Raw genomic sequence first — 27,845 nt, 5'->3', positions numbered from 1 at the left:
TTTGGTCACTTCTGAATGCTGGCGGTGCTTTCGCTCTAGTGATAGCATGAGACGGAATCTACAACCCACACAAGTGGCTCAGGTAGTGCAGCTCATCCAGGATGGCACATCAATGCGAGCTGTGGCAAGAAGGTTTGCTGTGTCTGTCAGCGTAGTATCCAGAGCATGGAGGCACTACCAGGAGACAGGCCAGTACATCAGGAGACGTGGAGGCGGCCAGGGGTAGCCTGCCAGAGGTAGCCTGACTGCCATTAGGTACCGAGATGAGATCCTCAGACCCCTTGTGAGACCATATGCTGGTGCAGTTGGCCCTGGGTTCCTCCTAATGCATGACAATGCTAGACCTCATGTGGCTGGAGTGTGTCAGCAGTTCCTGCAAGATGAAGGCATTGATGCTATGGACTGGCCCGCCCATTCCCCAGACCTGAATCCAATTGAGCACATCTGGGACATCATGTCTCTCTCCATCCACCAACGCCACGTTGCACCACAGACTGTCCAGGAGGATGCTTTAATGCTTTAATCCAGGAGTGGGAGGAGATCCCACAGGAGACTATCTGCCACCACATCAGGAGCATGCCCAGGCGTTGTAGGGATGTCATACAGGCACATGGAGGCCACACACACGACTGAGCCTCATTTTGACTTGTTTTAAGGACATGACATCAAAGTTGGATCAGCCTGTAGTGTTTTTTTCCACTTTAATCTTGAGTGTAACTCCAAATCCAGACCTTCATGGGTTGGTAAATTTGATTTCCATTGATAATTTTTGTGTGATTTTGTTGTCAGCACATTCAACTATGTAATGAACAAAGTATTTAATAAGAATATTTCATTCATTCAGATCTAGGATGTCTTATTTTTGTGTTCCCTTTATTTTTTTGAGCAGTGTATGTTCTCCAGAACAATTTTAGAACTATTTTCTAAATCAAATTCCTGGATTTGTAGATCTTAGTAATATATCAAATTCCTCTATTTAAATTTAAATATTATTAAGCTATATACACTGGACAGTTTGATTTCACAGAAGTGTGATTGACTTGGAGTTACATTGTGCTGTTTAAGAGTTCCCTTTATTTTTTTGAGCCGTGTATCTATAAATGTTATAAAATCCCTAATTTCAAAATAGTGTTATAAGATAATATTTCAAATACTTACAAATCTAAATGAAAATATGTCAACCTTGCTATACAATAATTAATTAGTTAATCTGTAGTAATCACAATTAGTCACAATTATTTAAGTCAATATAATCCACGCCTATAATCAAATATCAATACCTAAATAATTATCACCTCCTTTTTTTGTGCTATAACCAAATATAAACTTCAATATTTACTAATGTATCAATTAAATCATATATAAATTACATTTACCACATTCGAAAATCAGTTGAGTTGGTGTCTTGTATGGTGATTGTATGTAACAATCCAGACTTCAGAACCACCATTACTGATGGTCTCTTGATGTCTTCATGAACCCAAACACCTGAAATACCCATCGTGGAAAAGAGCGACCAAGTTCGGTTCTAACAGATCCTGAAAGCAAAACAGAGTTGGTTGTGTGAATGGCCCTGGATGGAAGGAAGTACCTTCCAGGGTGACTCAAGAGAAGAAGATCCCGAATGAACCCTTCGCACAACCCCTGTTGCCCCTTTGGCAGCCTTGGGGCAACTTCTGAATATTTTTTGGAAGACCCAAGAATGAAGTGAGTGTGCAATGATGAAGGGAGTGTGCATGTTTGCTTGTGTGTATACATCTGTGTGCTGCATTGCACACTTATAATCCATTGCCATTGCATGACTAATAGATTCAAATAGATAATACCACATAATGATCTCCTGTCTGTTCCCTGAGTTAGTTAAGATAGTGCATGTCAACTCATAAAGCATTCCTATGCCTGTTTTCGAGTTGCCCTAAGCAATATTAAGACAGGGTCTTATTCTGGGGGAAACACAGTACCAGGGAAGCTGCGAGTTGTGCAAACTTGTCTGTCCCAGAAAGGGAAAAGGACGAGATGGAAGACACCAGGGTGAAGGGGGAACTCGAAAGGGAGCCTGGAGCAGCCAAGCGCAGCATCTGACCCAAAGCTGCTGTGGACGGGAACCGATGCTGCCGCCCGTGATCCCCAACGTGCGGAAAATGGCTTTGCCAGATGGAGCCAAATTTGGTTGGTCAAGGGGATTTGGAAGACTGGAAAAGATGGAAGAATCCCCTCCAGGAATCACCGTCGGCCGAGGACTCAGACCCAAGGTCCACTGCCGGGCAGAGCTGTTTGAACCAGTTCGGAAGGATCCCCTCCACAAATGAAGGTGAATATACATGTCCCAAGATAATGTTGCAGGATCCAATCTGGGTCCATCACCGAGACCAGAGGTTTAAACGTCAACGTTCCAACTGATGAATCCAAGCAAAGAAAGCAGGTTTGAGGCGATCCAATCTCTGAATGCAAAACTTTATTGAGTACGTCGTTTTGGCACTGATGAGGGCAAAACTAGATCTAGCTATTCCCCGCGCAAACCCACATGATTAAAGTATAGAACAGCATTATAGAAGTATAGTCTTTCAACATCCAGGAGGGACAAGGAATCTAACTGGCGGGTACTGGCACCAACAACATCAAGCCATGGTGGCACAGTGGTTAGAATGCAGTATTGCTGGCTAATTCTGCTGACTGCCATCTGCCAGTAGTTCAATTCTCCTCCCCACCCGCCCCTCCCCTCCCCGCCCAGTCAGTCCTTATCGCGCACATGCGACATAGCTGATTGCATTCTCCCTGCCCAGTCGCTCCTTAAGGTATTTCTTTTTTTCTCCCCGACAATCAGCTGTTCCAACAATCAGCTGTTTCAACAATCAGCCACGCCAGGATCCCCCTCGCTCTCTTACTGCCTCATCCACTAGATTTCCCCGAGGCCCCAAAATGGAGCACCGGGAGGGTGCTGAAAAAAAAGCCACGTCCACCCAGTCATATGGCCACACCCACCTAGCCCCGCCCACAGAACCGGTTGTTAAAAATTTTGAATCCCACCCCTGGGGTTGGGGAGGCCCTACTGAGAGAGAAATGCCTGGCGGTGCCCCAGACAGACTTGGGTGGGGCTCCCATCTGGGGGGCCTTGGAGCTGGCTTCCACTCACCTGGATGAACCGCGTAGCAGGTGACGTTGGTTCCTTCCAGCCGGTTGGCCAACTCTCTGGCGTGGAGAATGTTGGCTAGTTTGCTGCTGTTGTAGGACATTAGCATCTCCCAAAACCCCTTTCCCAGCTTGTGGATGGTCCGAAAGTCGATCTTCCCAAAGATATGCATAGTCGAGGACAGGATTACGATCCGGCTCGGGGCGCAGCGCTTCAGCCGGTCCAGGAGCAGGTGGGTCAGCAGGGAGTGGCCCAAGTGGTTGACCTAGAAGGCCTGGTCAAAGCCGTCAGCAGTTTGGCCAGTCGTAAAGACCCCTGCCAGAAAAGTAAGCGGGTTACAGGCAGTCCTCGGCTTACGACAGGTCACTTCACGATTACAATCCAATTCCAACGTTTCAATGGCTCCCCCTTGCGGCAGCATGATTGCATTCTGGGTACCTGGCAACCTGTCAGGTGATCACGATTTATGACATTTTTGTCAAAAAATGCAGTTTTCAACAAAAACACCTGATAGTGAACAATCGGTTCACTTAACAACCACCTCAAGAAAAGGATATAAAATCGTGTGGGTTATGTTAACTCTGGGAGGATGGGTCCAAGAACGGAGACAAGACTCAGATAGCAACAACAGCTCTTTATTAGTGACTTCAGATCTGAGTGAAAGATCCCAGCCGCAGCAGCCCCTTATATAGGACTGGCTGCGGCCAGGCAGCCAATGAAGGCGATTGGAGTTTGCCGCGCTTGGCTGGGCCAATCACGGCAGCCCGTTTACTAGCCAATCCGATCAGTCTGCGGTGACCAATCACGATCCGCTATTCGCGGGCCAATCAGAGTTGCAGGCTTTCGAGCCTGCTAGTCCGGAACACCCCTCCCCTCTTCGGTTCCGTTTAAGGGGCGGAGTTATGTAGTCTCGCAGGTAGGCGGGTCTTCGTACCTGTCTACCTGACCTGCGTAATTCCAATTGTCCGTGTTCAATTTCGGGTTCAGACGGACTGCTTGCTGGATCTAACTGGAGCGGTGAACCGGTGCCATAGTTGGGACTCTCCTCCGGTGACCTCGGGGTGATCGAGTCCTCAGCTCCGTTGCTACTGCGATGGCCCCCCTGGGTCGCTGAACCGGCTTGGCTGCTGCTTCTTGGTGAAGAGTTGGTTTGCCCGGGTTCAACTACAGTTGGTGAGTATTGTAAGCTATGATGTGGTGATCTCAGGGTTAGTTCTGAATGAACAGGTGTTGGTTCTATTTCAGGACTCACGGCTTCCCCTCCCCCCCCTGGTGTCGAGGCTGGGGTCAGGGATGGAAGTTGTGGTCAGTCTGGAGCGTAGCTGGTCAATGTGGTGTTTCCACATTGGTCAGTAGGCGGTAGGAGCGGGGGGGCCGTGACTTGAGATATTTGAGCAGGAATCCAGAGGGGATCCCCTGAAAAGTTTTTTGCAAATACAAGGTCTCCTACCTTAAAGGCGCGGTGCTTGCTGCTAGAACCCAGGGGGTTTTTTCCGGGGTGTAAGCGGGAACAGTCACATAGGATAGACAAAATCAAAAATAATGAATCACAAAGGAGAGTCTTCCCTTCCCTTCCGAAACAGTCTCTCTTCATTTGAGGTGGGGAAAAAAGCTCCTTCAAGGGCCGAGCCAGGCAGAAACAGGCGCTGCTCCCCAGCAGGGAGGGAGACTCCGCGGGCACCTCCAGCCCAGAAGAGCCACCCATCCCGACAAACCTGGTTCTGGCCAAGGATGGTTCCTGCCCGTCTTTTAAAGAGGGGCTGGCTTTACCCATACCTAGTTTCTCCTTGCCCGCAAAGGCCGCGTCAAAACACCTTCCTCCCTTCTCTCCTCCCCTCTCATTCCTATCACCTTCCTTCCTTCCTTCCTTCCTTCCTTCCTTCTCATTTTCCTTCTTTTTCCTCCCTCCCTCCTTTCCTTCTCGTTTTCCTCCCTTCTCCCCTTTCTTCTCATTCCTATCACTTTTTTCCTTCCTTCCTTCCCCTCCTTCCTTCCTTCTTGTTTTCTTCTTTCTTCCCTCCCTCCTCCTTTTCCTTCCTTCCTTCCTCCCTCCCTCCCTCCCTTCCTTCTTTCCTTCCTTCCTTCCTTCCTTCCTTCCTTCCACCTTCCTTCCTTCCTTCCCTCTCCTTTTCCTTCTTCCCCTCCCTCCCTCCCTTCTCATTCCTATCACCTTTTTCCCTTCCTCCCTTCTCGTTTTCCTTCTTTCTTCCCTCCCTCCCTCCTCCTTTTCCTTCCTTCCTTCCCTCTCCTTTTCCTTCTTCCCTCCCTCCCTCCCTCCTCCTTTCCCTTCCTTCCTTCCCTCTCCTTTTCCTTCTTCCTTCCCTCCCTCCCTCCTCCTTTTCCTTCCTTCCACCTTCCCTCTCCTTTTCCTTCTTCCCCTCCCTCCCTCCCTCCTCCTTTCCCTTCCTTCCCCAGGAGCGGGATGACTGGAAGACGAAAGAGGGGCGGCTGCTGGCGGACGCGGGACGGGAGACCCCCGGGAGAAGGCAGGGCGAGCGGGCGAGCGGAGCGCGAGAGTCCGGCAGAGCCGCGGGCGGGCGGTGCTGTCCCAGGCAGGGGCGGGGTGGGGCGGGGGCGATCGGCCTTAAAAGGGAAGCGGTCGCGGCTCCAGCGGAGATCGGGCCATGGAGGCGGCGGCGGCGGGGGCGCTGGGGGCCGGCGCGGCGCTGCTGCTGGGGCTCTACGCGCTGGTCTACTACACCTTCGTGGCGGCCACCCGGTGCCGGAACACGGTCAGCCTGCGGGGCAAGACGGTGCTCATCACAGGTGGGCTGGGGGGCGGGGGCTTGTTCCCTTTCTTTCTTTCTTTCTTTCTTTCTCTTCCTCTCCCTCCCCCTCTCTCTTTCTTTTTTTTTCTTTCTCTTTTTCCTCTTTCTCTCTCTCTCTCTTTCTCTTCCTCCCTCTCTCGCTCTCTCTCTTCGCTTCCCCCCCCCCCAACTTCAAAGGCTCCGCGGAGGACCGAACTCGCGGGGGGGAGGGGAGGCCAAAAGCGCAGCGCAGCGTCCGAGGGAGACGCGAGTCAACGCTAAACCGGGTTTGTCCGCGGAGATTCCGCCCACCCAGGCCCTGCTTGACCCAAAGGCCCTTTCGCCACAACCCAGGAAATCCGGGCAGAAAAAGGGGAAGAAACCGAGGCCGAACCGAGCCGTCCGGATTCTGATCCTGTGACCGCGGAGAGGCTGCGAGAGTTGTAACTGGGAGGACTGGTTGTAATGGAAGTCAAAGCCTGGAACTAAGGAGGAATTTTCTGACAGAACAATCAAAGAATCAGTCACCAAAGAATGGACTTTTGCTAGCATAGCGGCCCCGATTCCTGGCGGTTCTTTGGCACAGGAGGCGGCTGCAAACCGGCTTTTCGGGCTGCCCCGGGCTCGTTTTCCGTGGGGGTCCGGGGTCACTTCTCTTCGTCCCTGGCTTAAGCTTTGGCTGCCCCACGTCCTGTCGTCCCCCCCGCCCCCAGGCTGGAGAGAAGCTTCTTGCATTGGAGCCCTTTATTGCTTAACTTGTGAAGTGGGAAACAAGCAACTCCCTTCCGATTAAAAGGCCAACATCCAATGAGGGAGCGGAGGAATTGAGAAACAAACCCCTGGCTGAAAAACTGATGTAACGAAGAGAACTCTGGTTTCCCAGACCCTGGTCTGCGTTTCCTACACGAAGGGCTGCTAGCGAGGGATGGAGCGGACCTCACAAGAACTGGGAAGAATATATTCGGAAAAAGAACCGGCTCGTGTTGTCGGAAGGGCTTTACGCTACAATTGGGAGGGGGGAGGACGCAATCTTCACCCCCTTTGGAAGCTAATACCAAGAGAAAACTACTAGGTAACCCATCCTGTAAGGAAGTGGGGGGTGAAGAGAAAGGAGAAAAGCTCAGGTGCAAAGTGCAGGAAGCATTCCCGGGGGTCAGCCCAAGAGGCCCCTGACGGTCAAAGTTTAGGGAACAAACAGGGTGAACTTGAAATACTGGGGTCAGAGAGCAAGTAGGATACAGCCGCCATTAGAGAAACTTGGTGGGATGAAACTCACGATCGGAATTTACCGATAAAAGGACGCAAACTATTCAAAAGGAACCGATCTAACAAAAGAGGAGGTGGAGTTGCATCGTATGTAAGAGGTCACTTTGTGTCCACAGAGATGCACCAACCAAGGGTGAAAACCTCCTATGATCCATAGGGGTCAACACAAAAGGGGGAGGGAAAGAATGACATGGCTATAGGCGTATACTACAGGACAGCCAACCAAGCAGAGGAAACAGATGAACACTTTGCTCGTCAGATAACCAGCGTATCTAAGAAACACAGCACGGAGTATTAATGTTTGGCTATCCTGGCATCAACTGGGAGACAAATTCTGCAACCAATGGGCGATCGAACGGATTCCCAACCAGCTGACAACTTCATCACACAAAAGCTAGAGGAGGCAACTAGAGGGACAGCTAGACTGGTCCTTATCTTAGCAATAGAGAAGAAGTGGTAGAGGGAATCGAAGTTGCAGGAACTTTAGAGGAGAGTGACCATGTCATATTACAATTCAACATAAAGCAGACAGAAGCAACAGAACATAATCACGCCAGCGTTTTTTGTTTTAAATTTTGAAGGAGCTGATATTAACAAACTCAGAGAGAAAGGATTCCATGGATGAAATCTTAAAGGGAGGGAAAGCCATTCAAAGCCTGGGAAACACTGAAAAATATTATCATAAAAGCCCAGTCCAACACAATACCACTGAAAAAGAAAACCAAGGGAAAAAAACCCAACAAAGAACTGAGAGGTGGGAAAAAAGGACAAATACAAAAAATGAAGAGTGAGAGGGACACATAACTAAGGTAGGATACCAACAAATAGCCCAAACCTGCAAAGATAAGTTAGGAAAGCTGTGGATGAATTTAAACTTGCAACAGATGTCAAAAACAATTTTTAAAAACTTTTTTTAAAAAAACCAAGAAAAAAGGCAACCAGTCCAAGAAATAATGGGCAGTAGAAAGAAATCGTAACTGCTTAATTCATACTTCACATCTGTCTTCATCCAAAAACAACACTATTCACCTTAGCAGAAACAGAAGCATAAATGACAGGTTAGGAAATGACAATATGCAAAAATAAAGTAAGAGAACACCTGTCTGTCCGCTCTAGATGGATTCACATCACTGGGTCCTGACAGACTACATCTCAGAATGATGAAGGGATTGGCAGGTATGATCTCAGAACCCTTGAAGGATACCTTTCAACGTTCTTGGACCCAAGGGAACAACCAGAGGACTGGAAAAGAGCCGATTTGGTTCCCAACTTCAAAAAAGGAAGGAGAAAAAAAGAAAAGAAAACAGATCCAGGAAATTACAAGCCAATCAGCCTGACCCCAATACCTAGGAAGGTCTTGGAAAAGATCATTAACAAATCCGTTAACACCTAAAAGCAAACAGGCTCATAACCCAAAGCCAAGATGGCTTCATCAAAAACAGATCACGCCAAACAAATCTTATTTCATTCAAATTAGCAGGTCAGAAAAATGCTGTGGACTTCACATTCTTAGACTTCAGCAAGGCATTCGACAAAGTAGACCACAACTTACTTCTTGGCAAGCCAGAAAATTTTGGGATAGACATGGGTGGGATTCTACCGGTTTGGGTTGGTTCGAGCGAACCGGATGTTAAACTTATACCCAGTTTGGCCAACCAGTAGTTCTGAAGAACAGCTGACCTCATCCGCCCCGCCCCTCCCGGGAGGCCCCACGAGGTTCGTCTGGCTCCCAGATTAGTGTAGGGTAGTCTCCTGGGAGCAAAAACAGGGGTGGGGTGATGCTGGACACCCCCCCCACACACACACACACCGTTTTTGCTCCCAGGAGGCTCCAGGGAGTCTTGCTAGGAGCCATTTGGGGCCTCCCTGCAGGCTCCTGGGAGCATCCAGCCATTCCTGGATTCAGTGCTGTGCCAAAAGAACATTTGGTGCTAATACAGTATTGATTGTTCCAGGTAAACAAAACCATGCAGTCTCCTCAAACCGTTGGAGCCAATCTTCTTTTTTTATTCTATATCCTCCTCTTCAAAACAAGTAAGCTGCTCTGCTTTTTCATGTCAGGCTTAATGTCGTAAGTTCGGAGTGGATTTTGTAGAGAACGGCTTACCTTTAGGTCTCATTCATTTGCGCAATTTCAGAGCGCACATTACACAATTTCCAAAGTGTAATTCAGGCTATTCAGCCGTTTGCCAAGCTGCTGCTTCAGGACTTCCACTGCTGTCACAACCTTTATGGAGTGGCCCCCGTGGGCAGGTCTAAACTCCAATGGCCTTTTTAATTTGACAAGCAAAAAAGCAGGGTGAATATTTCTCACAAATATTTTCCCTCTTCCACTTTGGTGGTTCGATATTTAACATAGGAAAATGATGTGCTGTGTTACTATTCAGGCAGTTTGCAGACTCGTTGTTGGAAGGCAACTTTTTCATTTGAAGATGGTGGTAAATTCTTGGTAATAAAATGGCAAGTAGAAGGGCTCACTTCTCCTTGCCATTTAGAAGGGGTTAGAAAGAATGAGAAGGTTAGCCTTTGCTTTGTTTCCAACCTCCTTTTCTTGACTTGGTCTTCATAAAAAGTAGCGTTGGAATTGAAGCCGTATGCGTTAAAATAAAATTCTTTCTGTTTAAGTACAAGTATGCAAAAAGTTTCAAGTTTAATCCAAGATGTTTAATGGCTTTAAATACCTGGGTGTTGTACTAAGGTTTAAGTCAGAGGTCTTCAAACTTGGCAACTTTAAGACTTGTGGGCTTCAACTCCCAGAATTCTATGCTGGCTGGAGAATTCAGATTACAGATAATCAGAGTTGGAAGGGACCTTGCAGGTCATCTAGTCAACCCCCCGCCCAAGCGGGAGACTCTACACCATTTCTGACAAATGGCAGTCCAATCTCTTCTTGAAAATCTCAAGGGATGAAGCTCCCACAATTTCTGAGGACAAGCTGTTCCATGGGTTGATTGTTCTCACTGTCAGAAAGTTTCTCCTTGTTTCCAGGTTAAACCTCTCCTTGTTCAGTTTCCATCCATTATTCCTTGTCTGGCCTACAAGAGCTTCAGAAAACAGCTTGACTACCTTCCTCCTCCCTGTGGAACCCACTCAAATATTGGAAGATGCTCTCCTGTCTCCCCTGGTCCTTCTCTTCCCTAGACTAGCCAGGCCCGGTTCCTGCAACCGTTCGTTGTATGTTTGAGTCTCCAGTCCCCTCATCCTCCTGGTTGTTCTTCTCTGCACTTTTTCTAGAGCCTCAACATCTTTTCTATAGTGTCATGACCAAAACTGGATGCACTACTCTAGGTGTGGCATTACTAAGGCTTTATAGAGTGGTATTAGTCCCTCCCTTGATCTCGATTGCATCCCTCTGTTAATGCAGCTTAGGATTGCATTAGCTTTTATGGGTCCTGCTACTGCACAATGCTGGCTCCTATTTAGCTGAAACAGATTTATAGGTATATAATATAGCTAGGACCACTATCAATACCATTAAAAAATTAATCATACATATTACTACTCATTTATATCTTAAACATTTTATTCTAAAGACACCTATAAAAACACAATCTTATGTACCTTACAGAATCCCTTTTTCAATTGAATTTACCCATTGTCTCTAAATGAATTTTGTTTCTTTAAATCTTGCTTCCCATCATTAAGGCTTCTCATCCTTTCCTTTCTCCCTTGCTTATTCTTCTCCTTACCCTTTTTACCCCTTTGTCTCTTCACCTCCCTTTTCTTCCTCTGGTTTCCCTCTTTCTGTTGTTTTCTAACCTTGTATCCACCTTTCAACTCATTTTTGTCTTTTTTGGTTGTTTTTTCAAGTCTTAAAGTTCCCCTTTTCTTTTCCTTTTTCTCCTCCTCCCCAAATAGAATCACTTGTTCATCAAAGATGGCTTCTTCTTTATCCCAATCGTCCTGCTGCGCAATCAATTTTCCATAAGTACATACCACCATTTCTAGAAATTGAAAAAGAGTGCCCAAAGTATCTTTCCATTCTTGTTCTTCTTCTTTATATTTTTGATATTCAGTTTTTAATTCATCCACAAACAATGCCATTATAAAGAGATTTTTTTTTTCCAAAACAACCACCTAAGCGCTTTTAATCAAGAATAATTCTCAAAGGTTCCAAAGTCACCAAACAATCCAAATAAACTATTTCTTTTAGCACTTTTTTCTTTCTTCCATTTCCTTTTCTGGGGTTGCTGTTTAATCACAAAGATCCAATTAAGATATATCTTTTTGAAGTCTTATTAATGTTCAAATAGCTCTTTAAAATTCTAGGCAGTCTGCTCCTTATTTTCAAATTCTACTCCAATTTTTTCCCTCTCCCTTCCCACTTAGAGCACAAAAAAAAATTCTTTAAATATTCAGAAATCCATATCCCTTTAGCATTAGCATTTAGCCATTAGTATTTAGCATACCTCCAATGCAGGTTTTCCGATTTCTCACAAAGTTCTATCGCTGTTACGTTTGGAAGGAGAGTGAAAAGAAAAAAAGTTTTCCCTTTAATTTCCATTCGCCGCTTAGCACAGTCTGGGAATGATGTATCTTTAGTAAGTTTTAAGTTCCAGGGTACTTTCACTGTTACTTTGTCCCAGTCAGCAAAGATCACTTTCATTTCTTCACAGCTCCTCCTGCACTTTCTTTTTCCGGCTGAGCTCTTCTTTGTGGCGGCCATTGCTGACCGCCGCTCAGCTGCCTTTGGGAAAAGGGGGTTTAGCCAGCTAGGGAAGAGAGGTGCGATGTCTCTTGACCCTGCCAGAGCCCTCCTGTCTTTGCCACCTTCTATGGAGGTGGCTTAGCCCCGAAGCCGGATGGCTCGGGGAACTCGGGCAGTGAACACAGGCAGAAACCACGTACAGTTGCAGATTCCTGCCTGCTCCGAAGCTCTGCAGACCAGAAATCCCACAATTTCTGAGGACAAGCTGTTCCATGGGTTGATTGTTCTCACTGTCAGAAAGTTTCTCCTTGTTTGCAGGTTAAACCTCTCCTTGTTCAGTTTCCATCCATTATTCCTTGTCTGGCCTACAAGAGCTTTAGAAAACAGCTTGACCCTCTTCCTCCTCTCTGGGGCAGCCCCTCAAATATTGGAAGATGCTCTCCTGTCTCCCCTTGTCCTTCTCTTCACTAGACTAGTCAGGCCCAGTTCCTGCAACCGTTCATTGTACGTTTGAGTCTCCAGTCCCTTCATCCTCCTGGTTGCTCTTCTCTGCACTCTTTCCAGAGTCTCAACTTCTTTTTATTATAGTGTCATGACCAAAACTGGATGCACGACTCTAGGTGTGGCCTTACTAAGGCTTTGTAGAGTGGGATTAGTCCCTCCCTTGATCTCGATTGTATCCCTCTGTTAATGCAGTTTAGGATTGCATTGGCTTTTTTGGCTGCTGCTGCTGCACGTGGCTGGCTCCTACTTAGCTGGTTGTCCACTAAGACTCCAAGATCCCCCTCCCAGTTCCTGCTATTGAGCCTGGTTTCACCCAGTCTACATGTGTCCTTTTGGTTTTTCTTGCCTAAATGTAGGACTTTACTTTTCTCTATATTGATTTTCATTTTATTAGATACGGCCCAGGGTTCGAGTCTGTCAAGATCCCTCTGGATCTTGAGCCTATCTTCCTGGGTGTTGGCTATTCCTGCCAGTTTAGTATCATCTGCCAATTTGGTAAGTTCTCCTTCTATTCCCTCATCTAAGTCGTGAATGAAGATATTGAAGAGTCCTGGGCCTAAGAGGGAACCTTGTGGCACCCCACTGCTTCCTTCCCTCCAGGTAGACTTAGACCCGTTAAGGACTACTCGTTGAGTACGGTTTGCCAGCCAGTTGTGGGTCCATCTAGCGGTGGAGCTATCTATCCCACTTTTTTCTAGCTTACTAAGAAGTGGGTTGTGGTCTCCTTCGTCGAATGCCTTGCTGAAATCTAAATATATTACGTCCACAGTATTTTGCTGGTCTACTAATTTAGTCACTGTGTTGAAGAATGAAATCAGATTGGTTTGGCATGAGTTGAAGTCCACAGGTCTTAAAGTTGCCATGTTTTGGGGACCCCTGGTTTAAGTAGAAAGAGGTTCCAGCTGAAAATATACCATGAATAGCATAGACATGCATGATAGCTCTCCTTTCCTTCCTTCCTTCCTTCCTTCCTTCCTTCCTTCCTTCCTTCCTTCCTTCCTTCCTCTTAAAAGGAAGAAGAAAAAGAGGGAGGGATGCGAGAAAGAAAGAGGGAAGGGAAAGGAAAGCAAATCTAGTTTTAAAGCTTCTTTTAACTGTACAGTCAAATCACTTGAAAGGTTAACATCCCCTTTTTTCTGGGCTTTGGTGACCATTGGGGCAGCCAGTTGCCTTGTAGGAACAATAGGACGGATCATTTCTGGGCAGACACTGTTATATTGGGGCAACCTAGATAAAGCATCTGCTGTAAAATTCTCCCCCCCCGGGAGATACTTCAATGAAAAATTAAACTGCTTAAAGTACTGCACCCAGCAGACTTGCTTAGGAGACAATTTTCAGCCTCTTAAGTTTTTATGATCCGTCCACGCCTCAAAGGGGTGTTTTGCCCCTTCGAGAAAATGCCTGCAAGTTAATAATGCCCATCGGACAGCTAACACTTCTTTTTCCCCAATAGCCCATCTTGTTTCTGTCTCAGTTAGTTTATGGGAGGTGTGAGCACAAGGTTGCAAAGTTCCAGTCTCATTTGCTTGAAGTAGCACCGCCCCCCCCCCCCCCACCGCCACGTCACTCGTATTGGCCTGGATCGCAACAGGGGCGTCCATCTCTGCACGCTTTAGTACTGGTTCAGCTGCAAAGAGTCGTTTTAGCTTTTCAAAAGCATCCTGGCGTTCCGTGGACCATTGCAAGGGTTGACCGGGCTTTGGATTCAATTCTTCCATAGTCTTTAAAAGGTTTGTAATAGGTAATGCAAACTTTGCAAACGCTGGGATAAATTGGCAGTAAAAATTAGCAAATTCCAGGAAACTCTGCAGTTGTTTTCTGGTGTGACGGGAGGCCATTCTAAAATGTCCCAGACTTTTTCCAGGTCCATCTCTACTGTGATATGCAGTAACCCAAATAGTCAATTTTCTCTTGGTGAAATTCACACTTGGACAATTTTGCGTACAATTCAGCTGCTTGAAGTTTTTTCAAAACTGACCGCACTAATTTCACATGCTCCTCAAAAGTCTCTGTACAGATAAGGATGTCGTCAAGGTAAAACAACACCCCCTTGTATACATGTTTATGCAGCACGTCATTTATCAGCTGCATGAACAGGGGCCTCTTGCGAGTCAAACGGGAGAACATTAAATTGAAAACACCCCAAAGGGCAATTGATTGCAGTTTTCCGTTCATTTCCCTCCTTAATTCAAACTCAGTAGTACGCTTCTCTCAAATCAAGTGTAGTGAAAATTTTTCGCTTGGCAAGGTGAGCCAACGTGTCTTAATTAAGCGAAGTGGGTACACGTTTTTCTATGCAAATTCCGTTAAGGTTACGGTAGTCAACACATAAGCGAACAGCCAGCTTTCTTTTCTTGGACCAACACTGGAGCCGCCACTCGAGACCTAGCAGGTTAGAGGAAACCTCGCTCAAGGTTCTTATCGATAAATCATAATTCCTCCAACTCTCACGGTGCCATCGAATACAGTTTAGGCTTACAGAGCTTCATGAATTCTATTCTGTTCTATTCGATTCCATTTTATATTCAATTCTATTTTATATTCTATTCTATTTTCCATTCTATTCACTTTCTCCATTCTATTCTTATTCCTTTCTGTTCTCTATTCTATTCTGGCTTGTGTGGGAATTAATCAGAGCCGGTTTTGCTTTCATTCCGTGATGTACTCAATAAAGTTTTGCATTAAGAGATTGGATTTGTCTTGACAACACTTGCTCGGTTGGATTCATCAGTCGGCGAAACCACAAAATCTGCAGGCTCACAAATGCCGACCTGGCTCCTGGGTCCCCATCGATGGCTGGGTGATATCAGTGAATCCTTTCTCTGGCTTTTCCTAGGTGGAAATTCTGGGATCGGGGAGGCCACAGCAGTGGATCTGGCCCGGAGAGGTGCCCGTGTCATTCTGGCATGCCGCGACAAAGCGAGAGGAAAATCGGCCATGTACAACATCCGACGGGTAAAAGCCTGCTGTGTGGTTCTCTCCTTACCTTTTTTTCAATATCCAAACCATTCTAATGTGCTCCAGTCGCATCGCAGGGGCTTGGCCATACCCCACTTCAGGGGTGTCAATCTCAAGGCCCACGGCTAGATCCAGCCCGTAGAGCAGGGGTGGGATGTAAATATTTTTACTACTAGTCCTGTGGGCATGGCTAGGTGGGTGTGGCCATGTGACTGGGTGGGCGTGGCTTTTTTGCAGCACCCCCCCCCACCGTGCTCTGGATTTTTTTGCCTTCTGGACCTCAGGGAAGCCTTCGGAGAGGCAGTTTTTGCTCCCAGGAGGCTTCCCTGAGGCCCAGGAGGCAAAAATGGAGCATCGAGGGGCCACGCAGAACACACACCGCGTGCCCCCCTTTTGCCTCCTGGGCCTCAGGGAAGCCTTCTGGCAAAAGCAGTGAGACAGCGAGAAGGATCCCAGCACAGCTGATCATCAGAACAGCTGGTTGTCCTCTCCTTCCTTCTTCCTCTCCTTCCTTCCTTCCTCCTCTTCTTCCTTCCTTCCTTCCGGGTGGAGCAGTAAGACAACAAGGGGGATCCTGGAACAGCTGATCATCAGAACAGCTGGTCATCCTCTCCTTCCTTCCTTTCTTCCTCCTGGGCGGAGCAGTAAGCAGCAAGGGGGGTCCCAGAACAGCTGATCGTCAGAACAACTGGTCATCCTCTCCTTCCTTCCTTCTTTTCTTCCTTCCTCCTCCTCTCCTTCCTTCCTTCCTTCCTCCTGGGCAAACCAGTAAAACAGGGGGATCCTGGAACAGCTGATCATCAGAACAGCTGGTCATCCTTCCTTCCTTCCTCCTCTCTTTCCTTCCTTCCTCCTCCTCTCCTTCCTTCCATCCTTCCTTCCTCCTCGGCGGAGCAGTAAAACAGCGAAGGGGATCCCAGAACAGCTGATTATCAGAACAGCTGATCACCCTCTCCTTCCTTCCTCCTTCCTTCTTTTCTTCCTTCCTCCTGGCCGAAGCAGTAAGACAGCAAGGGGGATCCCGGCACAGCTGATCATCAGAACAGCTGGTCATCTTCTCCTTCCTCCTCTCCTTCCTTCCTTCTTTTCTTCCTTCCTCTTCCTCTCCTTCCTTATTTCCTTCCTTCTGGGCGAAGCAGTAAGACAGCGAGGGGGATCCCGGCACAGCTGATCGTTGGGAGGAAAAAAGAAAGAAAGAAATACTGGATCGGCCGAACCAGTAGCTGTTTTTTTTACTAGCGGTTCAGCCAAATGGTAACATATTTTACTATTGGTTTGCCTGAACCAGGCCAAACCATAGAATACCACCACTGCCACCGAGTGTTTAGATCTGGCCCACAGGGCCACCCTGGAAACAGCAAAGGACTGGCCCTCAGTGCCTCTACCAGCAAAAACAGGGTCCAGGAAGGGTCTGTGAGAGGGATCTTGGAGTCTCAGTGGACAACCAGCTATATAGGAGCCAGCCGTGTGCAGCAGCAGCCAAAAAAGCAAATGCAATCTTAAGTTGCATCAACAGAGGGATACAATCGAGGTCAAGGGAGGTACCACTCTATAAAGCCTTAGTAAGGCCACATCTAGAGTCCTGCCTCCAGTTTTGGTCACCACGCTATAAAAAAGATGTTGAGGCTCTAGAAAAAGTGCAGAGAAGAGCCACCAGGAGGATGAGGGGACTGGAGGCTGAAACATACAACGAACGGTTGCAGGAACTGGGTTTGGCTAATCTAGTAAAGAGAAGGACCAGGGGAGACATGATAGTGGTCTTCCAATATTTGAGGAGCTGCCCCAGAGAGGAGAAGGGGGTCAAGCTATTTTCCAAAGCCCCCGAAGGCCAGACAAGGAATAATGGGTGGAAACTGACCCAGGAGAGATTCAACCTTGAAATAAGGAGAAACTTTCTGACAGGGAGAACCATCAACCCATGGAACAGAAGTTGCCCTTGGAAGTTGTGGGAGCTTCATCCCTGGAGGCTTCCAAGAAGAGACTGGACTGCCCTCTGCCAGAAATGGTGTAGGGTCTGCCGCTTGGGCGGGGGGTGGGACTAGATGACCTACAAGGTCCCTTCCAACTCTGATTATCTGTTATCTGGTGCTTTGGAGAATAGGTTGAGCCCCTCTTCTTTGGGGCAGCCCCTCAATTAAGCAAATCACTGGAGTTGTTAAGCAAATCATGCGGTGGTTAAATGAATTCCTTTCCCCCCCATTGACTCTGCTTTGCTCTTGGGACAATTGTGATCACATGAACCACACGACCATTGGAAATAACACTGGTTGCCAAGCGCCCAAATTCTGATCACATGATCTTGGGGATGCTGCAATGGTCAAAAGGGTGAGGAGCAGCCATCGATCACTTCTTTTCGGGGGCTTTGTAATTTTGAATGGTTGTAAGTCGAGGACCTGCCTGTCTTGTTTTATTATGCACCACCCAGAGAGACTGCTACCATGTTTCCCAAAAAATAAGACCTATATTATAATAGAGGGTATCTTAACTTCCTGCACACCTGTGTAGGGTTTGCCAGTTGCACAGGGGCAGATAGGACAGCACTCCAGAGGGTGAATGTCATTGCCCAGAGGATCCTGGGTTGCCCTCTCCCCTCTTGGAAGAGCTTTATAGCTCTCGCTGCCTCAAGAAAGTTCAAAACATCCTCAAAGATCCATCTCATCCTGGGAACCCCTTTTTTTGAACTATGACCATCTGGCAGACGGTACAGGAGAATAAAAACAAGGACAAGCAGGCTGAAAAAACAGCTTCCATCCAGGCCAGGACCTCTGTTGAATTCTGCTGTATGGTGCAGTGTTGGTGCGGTGTCAGGGGTTTTCGGTTCAATGTGTGGAGGGTGAAGGGTGTGTGTTTGTGTTTATTTTCATGGTCATGAGGTGCACTGAAGATGGTGTTGGATTGCGTTATACGAGGTGCAATGACAATAAAGTAAACTAAACTACTCCAAAAGTAAGACCTAGCTTGATTTTTACACATGTGCCCAATATAAGTCCTATTTCCCCCCCCAAAAAAATAAGGCCTAATTAAGACCCCGCCCACTCCAGGGTGCACAGGTGGAGCTGTCCTACTCCTTACCTTCAGACAGTTGCAGCCAGGCCTTGTACACCTCAGCCCATTTCTTCTGCAGCCGGCAGGGATCAATCCAGACCTCTGTTATTGTCTGCAGAGGCCTTCAAGGAGGCCTTGCGGGCCAGAGAAGTTCCTGAAAAGGAGGAAAAAGGAGGGCGGGGGAACACACGCAAGTGAGATGAGTCAGTGGAGGACAGCCACCCCCTGAAAATAAGACCTGGTGCCCTTTTTTTGGTGGCAAAAAATATAAGACAGGGTTTTATTTTGGGGGAATCATGGTAGGAGGTGAGCAGACCTACGCAGAAGGTGAGTAAACCGGGATCTGCCTTTGAAGCCGCACCGGATCCCGAGGTTCAGGATTCCTCCCGCTCCTTTTTCCAGGAAAGCGGGAACTCGGAGGTGATCCTGATGATCCTGGATCTGGCCAGCCTGAGCTCCGTGCGAGCTTTTGCGCAGACCTTCTTAGCATTGGAGCCCCGTCTGGACATCCTCATCAACAACGCAGGTGGGGCCAGAGCAGACCCTCCCCAGGGTCTCCGGAGGGGGAAGGAAGGGGGGAATATTGAGGGAGGGGATTGTCTGGGATTTCTCTAACCCTGTGAGATGGGTTGGTCTGAGAGGGAGAGAGGGAGGGACGGAGAGAGAGAGACTGGCTCAAAGTCAGCTTTCCTGTCTAAGGTGAAATTTGAACTCATGGCCTTCCGTTTTCTAGTTAACCACTCGATCAACCTGAATGCTTTACAGATAGTCCTTGACTTATGACTGTGATGGGGCCTGCCCATTATGGTTGTATGGCATGACGGTTATAATGCAGGTCATCCCTGTGACCCCCCCCTAGGACTTCAAGATCTTTGTTGCGGCGGTTGTTAAGCGAACCATGGGATCCCGACAGAGTGTTATTGCTGAAGAAACTTTGTTTTTTGGCAAAACTGTCGTAAAGCATGTGACTACGGGGGAACTGAGTGGTAGATACCTTTTGGGTGTCTGTTGTAACCTTGAACGATCGCAATGATCCATCGTAAGCCAAGAACTATCTGTAATCCGCTTACTTTTCTGGCAGGAGTCCTTAAGGCTGGCCAAACCGACGATGGCTTTGACCTGGCCTTCCAGGTCAACCACTTGGGCCACTTCCTGCTGACCCACCTGCTCCTGGACCGGCTGAAGCGCTGCGCCCCGAGCCGGATCATAATTCTGTCCTCGATAGCACACTTCTCTGGGAAGATCGACTTTCAGACCATCCACAAACCGGGGAAGGGAATGCAGAATGTTTTATCTTCATACTGCAACAGCAAACTAGCCAACATTCTCCACGCCAGAGAGTTGGCCAAGCGGCTGGAAGGAACCAACGTCACCTGCTACGCGGTTCATCCAGGTGAGTGGAAGTCCGGCTCCAAGGCACCCCAGATGGGAGGCCCCCCCCCGGTCCGTCTGGGGCTCCTCCAGGCATTTCTCTCCCACTGGGGGCTCCCTCGACCCCCCGTCTGCAGAGCTCAGCTGGGGAGGGAGACGTCTCCCACCCTCCCAGGTCCAGAAAGGCCCTTGGAGATCGTCTAGTCCAGTGGTCACCAACCAGTGGGCCAGGGACCACTGGTGGTCCGTGAGAAATTTTGGGGGATCCTCAGAGAAATATCCCCCCCCCCCCAGCAATTAATCCAGGTTGTGCGGGAACACAAGGTTGTGCCGCCCACATGGCCCATGGGAACACAAGGCTTGTGTCACTTGCACCGCGGACAACATGAGGTAGTGAGGGGAGGGGGGAAAGGGCAGAGGGGGGGGAACTTGCCCCACTGTCCCCCTGCACCTGGCCTGGCCAGCGGCTGCTTCTTTCCGCTTCTTTTTTCTTCTGCTTTTGGCTGCACGCAAGGAAAGCAGCCAAAGTCTTTCTTTCTCTCCCCCCAAACTCCCCCAGAAATGAGTCTTTGGGACCCTGCAGGGCCTCCTGCTCCAAGAGGCTCACAAAGACTCATTTCTGGTGGAGTTTGGGGGAGAGAAAGAAAGACTTTTGCGGCTTCTGCTGCTTTCCTTGCACGAAGCCCAAAGTCTCTCCTCTCTCTCTCTCTCCCTCTGAGAACGGAGCTGGAGACGGTCTCCTGCCATCCCAAATAAAGGACGATCGATCGGTAGGAAAACGGGGTGGGGGATTTCCCTGCAGACTTTTGGGGGGACTTTCCCAGGCTCTCTCGTCCGCGGGATTTAAAAGAATGACTTTGGGGGTCCCTGAGGTCCGAAAGGTTGGTGACCCCTGTTCTAGTCCAACTCCGTGCCTAAGACATGAATGAGACTTTCCCCAGTCTCTTACTCGTCTTCTGCCTTTTCTGCTCCTTCCTTCCTTCCTTCCTCCTACTCCTGTGCCTCCCCTCCCTCCCCTTCACCTCCTTACTCTTACTCCTCCTCCACCTCCCTCCCTCCTGCTCTTCTTCCCCCTGCCCTCCTCCTTTGGCCTTCCTCTCCTCTTCCCTCCCTCCTCTTCCTTTTGCTATCCGTTTCCTCCTCTTCCCCTCCTACTCCTCCGTCCCTTTCTCCTTCTCCCCCACTCTGCCTTTCCTCCTATTCCTCCTTCCCTCCTTCCCCCACCCACCCTGCTCCTCTACTTTTCTGCTTCCTCCTCTTCTCTGCAAACCCTTCTAGCACTGATGTTGCTACCTAGTTGAGTCATGAAACGCCTGCAAGAAACATGTTACCCAAAGACTGCCACGGTTTCCAGTGGGAAACACGTATTGTGCGAATGGTGCATTTGTGATCTCTCCCCGCCCCCAACTCCACTCCATCCCCGGCGTTTTCCCTCTGCCTTCGATTTCAAGAGTTGTTAACACCAAAATGACTCGCTCCCATCCCTGGTGGACACTTTGGTTGATTTGGATCACGAAGCTGGTCATCCGAAATTGCAAAGCTGGCGCCCAGACCTCCATCTACTGCGCCACCGAGGAGGGCATCGAGAGGTTGAGCGGCCGGTATTTCGTGGACTGCCAGCCGAAGGTGCCCAGTCCCCTGGCCTGCGATGACCAGCTGGCCACGAAGCTCTGGGAATTCAGCGAGAGGCTGCTGGGAATGAGCAGCTAAATATTTCCACTTGACATTTGGCCCGTTAATTTTTCTGAGCTGAAGGCAGGAAAAATCACATGGAAAAAACACACTCAAAATCAAACGGGGCGAGGAGGATTCTAACGGTTTGGACCAGTTCGGGCAAACCGGGTGTTAAATTTGCATCTGGTTCGCTGAACCGATATTTCAACCGACCGGCTTGCCAAGCCCTCCCCTCCTCTCCCTTCCCCAGAGTCTCCACATGGCCCATTTTCGATGGAAGTAAGTGCGGAGTCTCTGGGAGCGGGAGAAACGGGACTTCCGGAAGTCTGGAAATGCGCCTGTTTCTGGCTTCCGGAGGGCCTCCAGAGCCCGGGAGAGGCTGTTTTCACCCTCCCGGAGGCCCACCGGAAGCCAGAAACAGGAAGTTCTGGTAGACCACACCCTCCGGGCAGCAAACCGGTTGCTGCGATTTTTGAATCTCATCCCTGCTCAAAATCACACAAAAGGCAAGATAGATAAATGGATGGATGGATAGATTGAATGAATGAATGAATGAATGAATGAATGAATTCTTTATTGGCCAAATGTGATTGGACACACAAGGAATTTGTCCTGGTGTAAATACTCTCAGTGCACATAAAAGAAAGATACATTCATTAAGAATCAAGAATCATAACATACAACACTTAATGACAGTCAGAGGGTACAATAAGCCATCAAATCATACTACGAAACAGTCAATATAAATCGTAAAGATACAAGCGACAAAGTTACAGTCATACAGTCACAAATGGGAGGGAATGGGTAAAAGGAAGGATGGGAGGATTAATAGTAATAGTAATGCAGACTTAGTACATAGTTGGACAGTGTGGAGGGAATTATTTGTTTAGCAGAGTGAGGGCGTTCGGGGGTGGAAATCACATCAGGTACCTGAACGATTAGCCCAGGGCTAAATATTCTCCCCATTGCTCTTCTGTCTATATACCAAGGACTGCATCTCAAAGCATCACTCTGTTAAAATACTGAAGTTTGACAATGATAGAGAGCTGCCTCCCGCAGCAGTGTCGCCGTCGCCATTACCGCCACCGTGGTCTTTTCATGGTCTTTTCTCTACCCTAGTCTTTTTCCCTGGTCTTGTGAAAAGGGCTATTCCTCCCCATTTCTGGGCTGGGGTGAGGATAAGGGAGAGAAAGAGAAGTTCAAAAAAATAGCATTTTTTATTTATTTTATTTTTTTGCTGGAAGAGAAGCTGGTTGTATTTCGGAGCAAGTGAGGGTATCTGTGCGAGATCTTGAATGGGGTGGGGTCCGTGGTGCTCTCTGAGCTTGAGGGGTTTTCTTGCAGACGTTTCATGACCCAACTAGGTAACATTATCAGTGCTGGGAGGGAGGGAGGAGGAGGAGGACTGTGTGGTCCTGGATACTCTCTGATTTTGGGGGTTTTCTTGGTGATTTCCTGGGAGGACCTTTCATGACCCAACTAGGTAATATCATCAGCGTTGTAGGGAGTGGGATTTGGGAAGAAGAGAGAGGAGGGAGAGAGGAGGAGGAGGAAAGAGAGGAGGAGGAGGAGGAGGACTGTGGGGTCCTTGTTGCTCTCTGAGCTGGGTGGTTTCCTTGCAGACCTTTCATGACCCAACTAGGGAACATCATCAGTGCTAGAAGGGAGGAGGAGGAGGAGGAAGAGGAGACTGTGGGGTTCTTGGTGCTATCCGAGCTTGGCTGGGGGATTCTGGGAGTTTATGGCGGCTGCAGTGTCCCAGGATCATGTGATCCCTTTTTGCGACCCTCTGATGAAAAAAGTCAAGGGGGAAACCAGGTTCATGTAACCGGGTTAGTAACGTAACAACTGCTGTGATTCGCTTAACAATAGTGTTAAGAAAGGTCGTAAAATGGGGCAAAACTCACTTAACGGCTGTCTTGCTCAGCAATAGAAATTTTGGGTTGAGGACTTAGGACTAGCTATATTATTACTCACTGGGGTGTGTTAGCCACCCAGTTGTGCGTTGTCAAGTGTGCAACAGCACACACACAAACCCAACACACACACATACGCACTATTTTAAACAACTCGGGGAACAAACAGACGATCATTATGTAGTATTATCTGTTTGAATTTATTAGCCACCTAACAAGTGGATTCAAGTGTGCAACAGGCAGATGCACACACGAACACACACATTCCCTTTGCACCATCGCCCACTCACTTCAGCATGGGGGCTTCTGAAAACTATTTAGAAGTTGCCCCAAGGCTGTCAGATGGGCAATGAGTGTTGTGTGAAGGGTTCATTTGCGATTTTCTCCTCCTCCTCCTCCTCCTCCATCGGGGTCATTCTGGAAGGTGCTTCTTTCTGTCCTGGGCCATTCACACAACCAACTCTCTTTTTTTGCTTTCAGGACTTGTTAGAACTGAAATTAATCGCTCCCTGCCGATGTGGATAATTTGGTCCTTTCAGTTCATGAGGCTGTTCAGCCGAGATAGCAGCATGGGCGCCCAGACCTCCATCTACTGCGCCACCGAGGAGGGCATCGAGAGCCTGAGCGGGCGGTATTTCGTGGACTGCAAGCCGAAGGTGCCCAGTCCCCTGGCCCGCGATGACCAGCTGGCCAAGAAGTTCTGGGAATTCAGCGAGAGGCTGCTGGGACTGACCACTTAAGGCGGGAAGGGTCAGAGGCGGAGTTTTGGGTAACCGAAATCCTGCGTTCGATTAACCTGGGATATCTCAAACTGCAGGGAATCTGGAAACTAGCCAGAGGTTGTGGTGTGGCTGAGCATTGAATTTCCGAGAAGTTTAAAAACTGGGAATTTGTGATGGGATTTGTGGTGAGTTGCCCAGCGTTGGGCATAAGAATCTTTTAAATAAAAGAAGCAAACTCCATCAAGTCCATCGAGCAATTAAAGGAAGATGGCGGCGGCAGTGGCAGCAGCAGTAGCAGCAGCGTGAGGAGCTCCGGCGGGCACGGGCAGCACCAAGCGACAAGCTCTCTGATCCCTGCGGGTCCAGCCGGCACGGTGGAAAGCCTAATGCCCGAGACTTGCCAGCACGCCAGAAAAGAGCGCCATTCCTCGGTAAAGCGCTCCATTCAAAAGCGCTGAACGATCTGCGACTCGACCCATCCTTGCTAGAAAGTAAGGCGGTGGGGCTCGCCCGTATTGGGGGACTCTGCGATCATCCTTGCAGTGGATGGCGGTGGCGGTGAGACAGTGAAATTCATCCCCTCCTCGCGAGCACCGGGAGCTGTGAGTCGGTCTTCAGACGTTGGCAGCCAGGGTGTGAAGCAGACTGCTTACCCCCCCTCCCTCGCCGCCTCTCCTTCCCTCTTCCCCAAATTGCTAATCCGGACTCTCCCCTCTTTCAAAGGACAGTAACTTACTTTTGTTATAACTGAACTCCTATGAAGATTGGAAGCAATTTGATTTCCTGCGATTGAAGCGGAAGTATATTGAAGCCAGGAGTACAAAGCTGAGTCGACATAGTAAAAATATAAACTGTTCGAATTGCCGGTGCAAGACGATCTACGTGCCTCTTGCTCTTAAAGCAACAAAGTGTATTTAAATGAACTAGGAGGGGGCCAGAAATCCCATTCATCGAGGGAAAACAACGCAAAAAGTGTCCTGTTGCCTCCCAGTGAATTGTTCCGTTTATCCCACCCTTCAGCATCTTTGCATCTTTACTATCTCAAAAACTCAATCTACAAAACAAGACGGAGAGCGTAAACCGCTGCTCACTGGTTGTTTTCAAGAGGAAAGAAGCTTGAGTAGGTTAAAACCTGACACAAAAAAACTGCTGTTTCTCCAGCCCAGATAAAGAGGCTTCCTGCCAGTTTATTAGGGGTTATAAACCTATTCTCCGATATCAGCAACAGCTAAGCAAAGCAATAACCCTTTACTTACCGACTCTCAATACTACTTCATTACTTTCATTACCTCAAAACTTACCACTTTCTACCTCGAAACCTATATCAAAGATCAGATAATGGTACCTCCAAGTCAATTTCTTTAAAATAATTTTCATCAAATGATTTATTGATTTATTGTTTTATGGATTAGTATGATGGAGTGTTTAGTGCATGTAGTGTAATTACTGGATATCTGATTAGTAAAATCAGTGATTTGGCGAATTTAATTGACCAGTGTTTAGTAATTACTGTAATAAATTAGGCTGTTTGTTGCTTAGCAATATTATTTGATTAGAGTGATTTGAATAACCAATTGGTTGATTGATTGGTTTTTAGTAATAAGTAACCTTACTTTTGATTTGTTCTCTAACATATCAATTAACATTAATTACCAACATTCATTAAGTAACTGTCTACCTATCACATTAACTAGCTGTTGTAATTGTTTAGTGTGCCATTGACCATGCCAGCCAAAAACTCCAAACCAAAACAAGAAAAATATCTCTACCAATGACCTCCCAGACTCATGCACACGCTTCTGATGGCTTGAAACCATCCATGAAAGCGAAATTTACATCAAATGCCGCCTAGCCCACCCTGCCTGCTTAAACGCAAACAAAAGCCTAGCTGGTATGGTTAAAACTTCAGATACGTTCTTTTATCTATGTCCATCATGTTCCCCTAAGCTAAACCAACTGAGTAGCCTGCCTGACAGAGTTGAAAGCACGGAATCCCTCATTCACTCGACAGAAGAACGCTTAGCAACACGTTTTGAAACAACTATACAAGCAGCCCTAATCTCTCTTGGAAAAATAAAAAATTAGTGAGTACCTATCGGCTCAAAATCAAATCCCACAACAACCACAACCTCAACTACAACAACCACAACTACAACCAAAACTAACCACCAAACCGGTCCGATCTAAGTATAGTTTATAAAATCATACATGGCATTGTCCTACCTGTCAATGAATACTTCAGCTTCAACCGTAACAGCACAAGAGCAAACAATAGATACCAACTCAAGGTTAATCGCGCCAAACTTGATTGCAGGAAATACAACGTCAGCCACAGAGTGGTCAGTCTCTGGAATCCTCTACCTGACTCTGTGGTTTCTTCCCCAAATTCCCCAAAAACTTTCATCTTAGACTATCTACTATTGACCTCACCCCTTTCCTAAGAGGTCTGTAGGGGGTGTGCATAAGCGCACCAATGTGCCTACCGTCCCTGTCCTGTTGTTTCTTTTAATTATTTTTCTTATATTTATCCATCTATTCATAACTATGTTTTTACTTATACCTATTATCTTGTGAGCAATTGACAAAAATAAATAAATAAAAATAAAATAAAGTTGTTGATCTCTCTTTTCTCATCAGTGTTAGGAGGGAGGGGAGTTTGCTAAAAGGAGGGGGGGGGAGGAGGAGGAGGAGAAGGGGGAAGGGGGAGGAAGAACAGGAAGAGGAATATTCAGAGTTTTGCAACGTTAATTCAGCGCCAGAAAAAAATAAACACAGATAGCTGATGCTTCACTTAACGTCTTTATAAACATAATCAGTAGATTTTTACAAAAACAGTTGTAGATTTCTCCAACATGGAGCAAACTCAGACGGAAACATGACGCAAGTTCAGAGCAGAGCTCCAGTCCTCAGCAAGCAAGCAAGTTTCTCTTTTACTTCAGTTCAGCAGGCAAAGCAGAGAAGTCAATAGACAGCTTAACATAACTGCAGAGCTTAATATAGAGCCACGCCTAGGCTACTTCTAGTTTCAGTTTCCAAACAGTCCTCATTGGCTGACTTAGTTGCTATGCCTATTCATTGGCTGACCTTATTACCAAGCTTGATTCCAGTTCATGAATATATGACAAGGAGGAAGAGGAAAAAGGGGAAGAGGAGGAGGAAGAGGAGAGGGGGGGAGGAAGAGGAAAAAGGGGAGGAGGAGGACGGGAGGAGGAAGAGGAGAGGGGGAGGAAGAAGAAAAAGAGGGGGAGGAGAGGGTCTTGCTGCTCTCTGAGCTTGGTTGTTTCTGGCAGATGTTTCATGACCCAACTATAGGTAGTGTCATGAGTGTTCAAGGTCCATCTATGGCAGCGGGGTGTCCAACCTTGGCCACTTTAAGACTTGTGGACTTCAGCTCCCAGAATTCCTCAGCCAGCAAAGCTGGCTGAGGAATTCTGGGAAGTTGAAGTCCACAAGTCTTAAAGTGGCCAAGGTTGGACACCCCTGATCTATGGAGATTCTCAGTCATCCAGGTCATGGTTAGGCCAAAGTCTCTGACCAACGGGGTGTATGCCAACGCAGTGGGCCATGCGCAGATCTGTGCCTTGGAGGGGGAAAAAACCACCACTTCACAAGCGCATGGCACAACCTAGGTCAGGGGTCTTCCATCTGGGACGCTTTTAAGACTTGGGGACTTCAACTCCCAGAGTTCCCCACAGCCAGCAAGCCAGGCGCTTTGCTAGCTGAGGAATTCTGGGAGTTGAAGTCCCCAAGCCTTAAAGCGTCCCAGATGGAAGACCCCTTGACCTAGGAGAACAAATCCATCAGGGGACGAGATTTAGAAGAGAAAGGCCATTCTTTGGAAGACAGCAAAGTCCGCACTTGGGA

At 47.8% G+C, this 27,845-nt stretch overlaps 1 protein-coding gene and 1 long non-coding RNA gene across 2 annotated transcripts; one reads left to right on the top strand and one right to left on the bottom strand.

Moving 5' to 3' along the window:
- Positions 1-753: 753 nt before the first annotated feature.
- Positions 754-9,625, bottom strand: LOC113451720 (uncharacterized). Its single transcript, XR_015741714.1, has 3 exons — positions 9,251-9,625; positions 3,134-3,445; positions 754-1,538 (listed from the first exon to the last, which is right to left on the bottom strand). It is a non-coding gene; the product is annotated as an uncharacterized LOC113451720 (long non-coding RNA).
- LOC113451723 (dehydrogenase/reductase SDR family member 13-like) lies at positions 5,701-26,596 on the top strand. Its single transcript, XM_026723118.2, has 5 exons — positions 5,701-5,896; positions 15,132-15,250; positions 18,701-18,824; positions 19,380-19,691; positions 23,740-26,596. The coding sequence occupies exons 1-5, from the start codon at positions 5,755-5,757 to the stop codon at positions 23,997-23,999; spliced, it is 957 nt and encodes a 318-aa protein (XP_026578903.2). The 5' UTR covers positions 5,701-5,754; the 3' UTR covers positions 24,000-26,596.
- Positions 26,597-27,845: the final 1,249 nt, after the last annotated feature.

Source organism: Pseudonaja textilis, chromosome 1 (assembly GCF_049901715.1).
Source record: "Pseudonaja textilis isolate UNSWEBS1 chromosome 1, rPseTex1.2, whole genome shotgun sequence".
NCBI classification, from domain to species: Eukaryota; Metazoa; Chordata; class Lepidosauria; order Squamata; family Elapidae; genus Pseudonaja; species Pseudonaja textilis.
The sequence above is the reverse complement of the archived record's forward strand: the minus strand, read 5'-3'. Positions and strand labels throughout refer to the sequence as shown.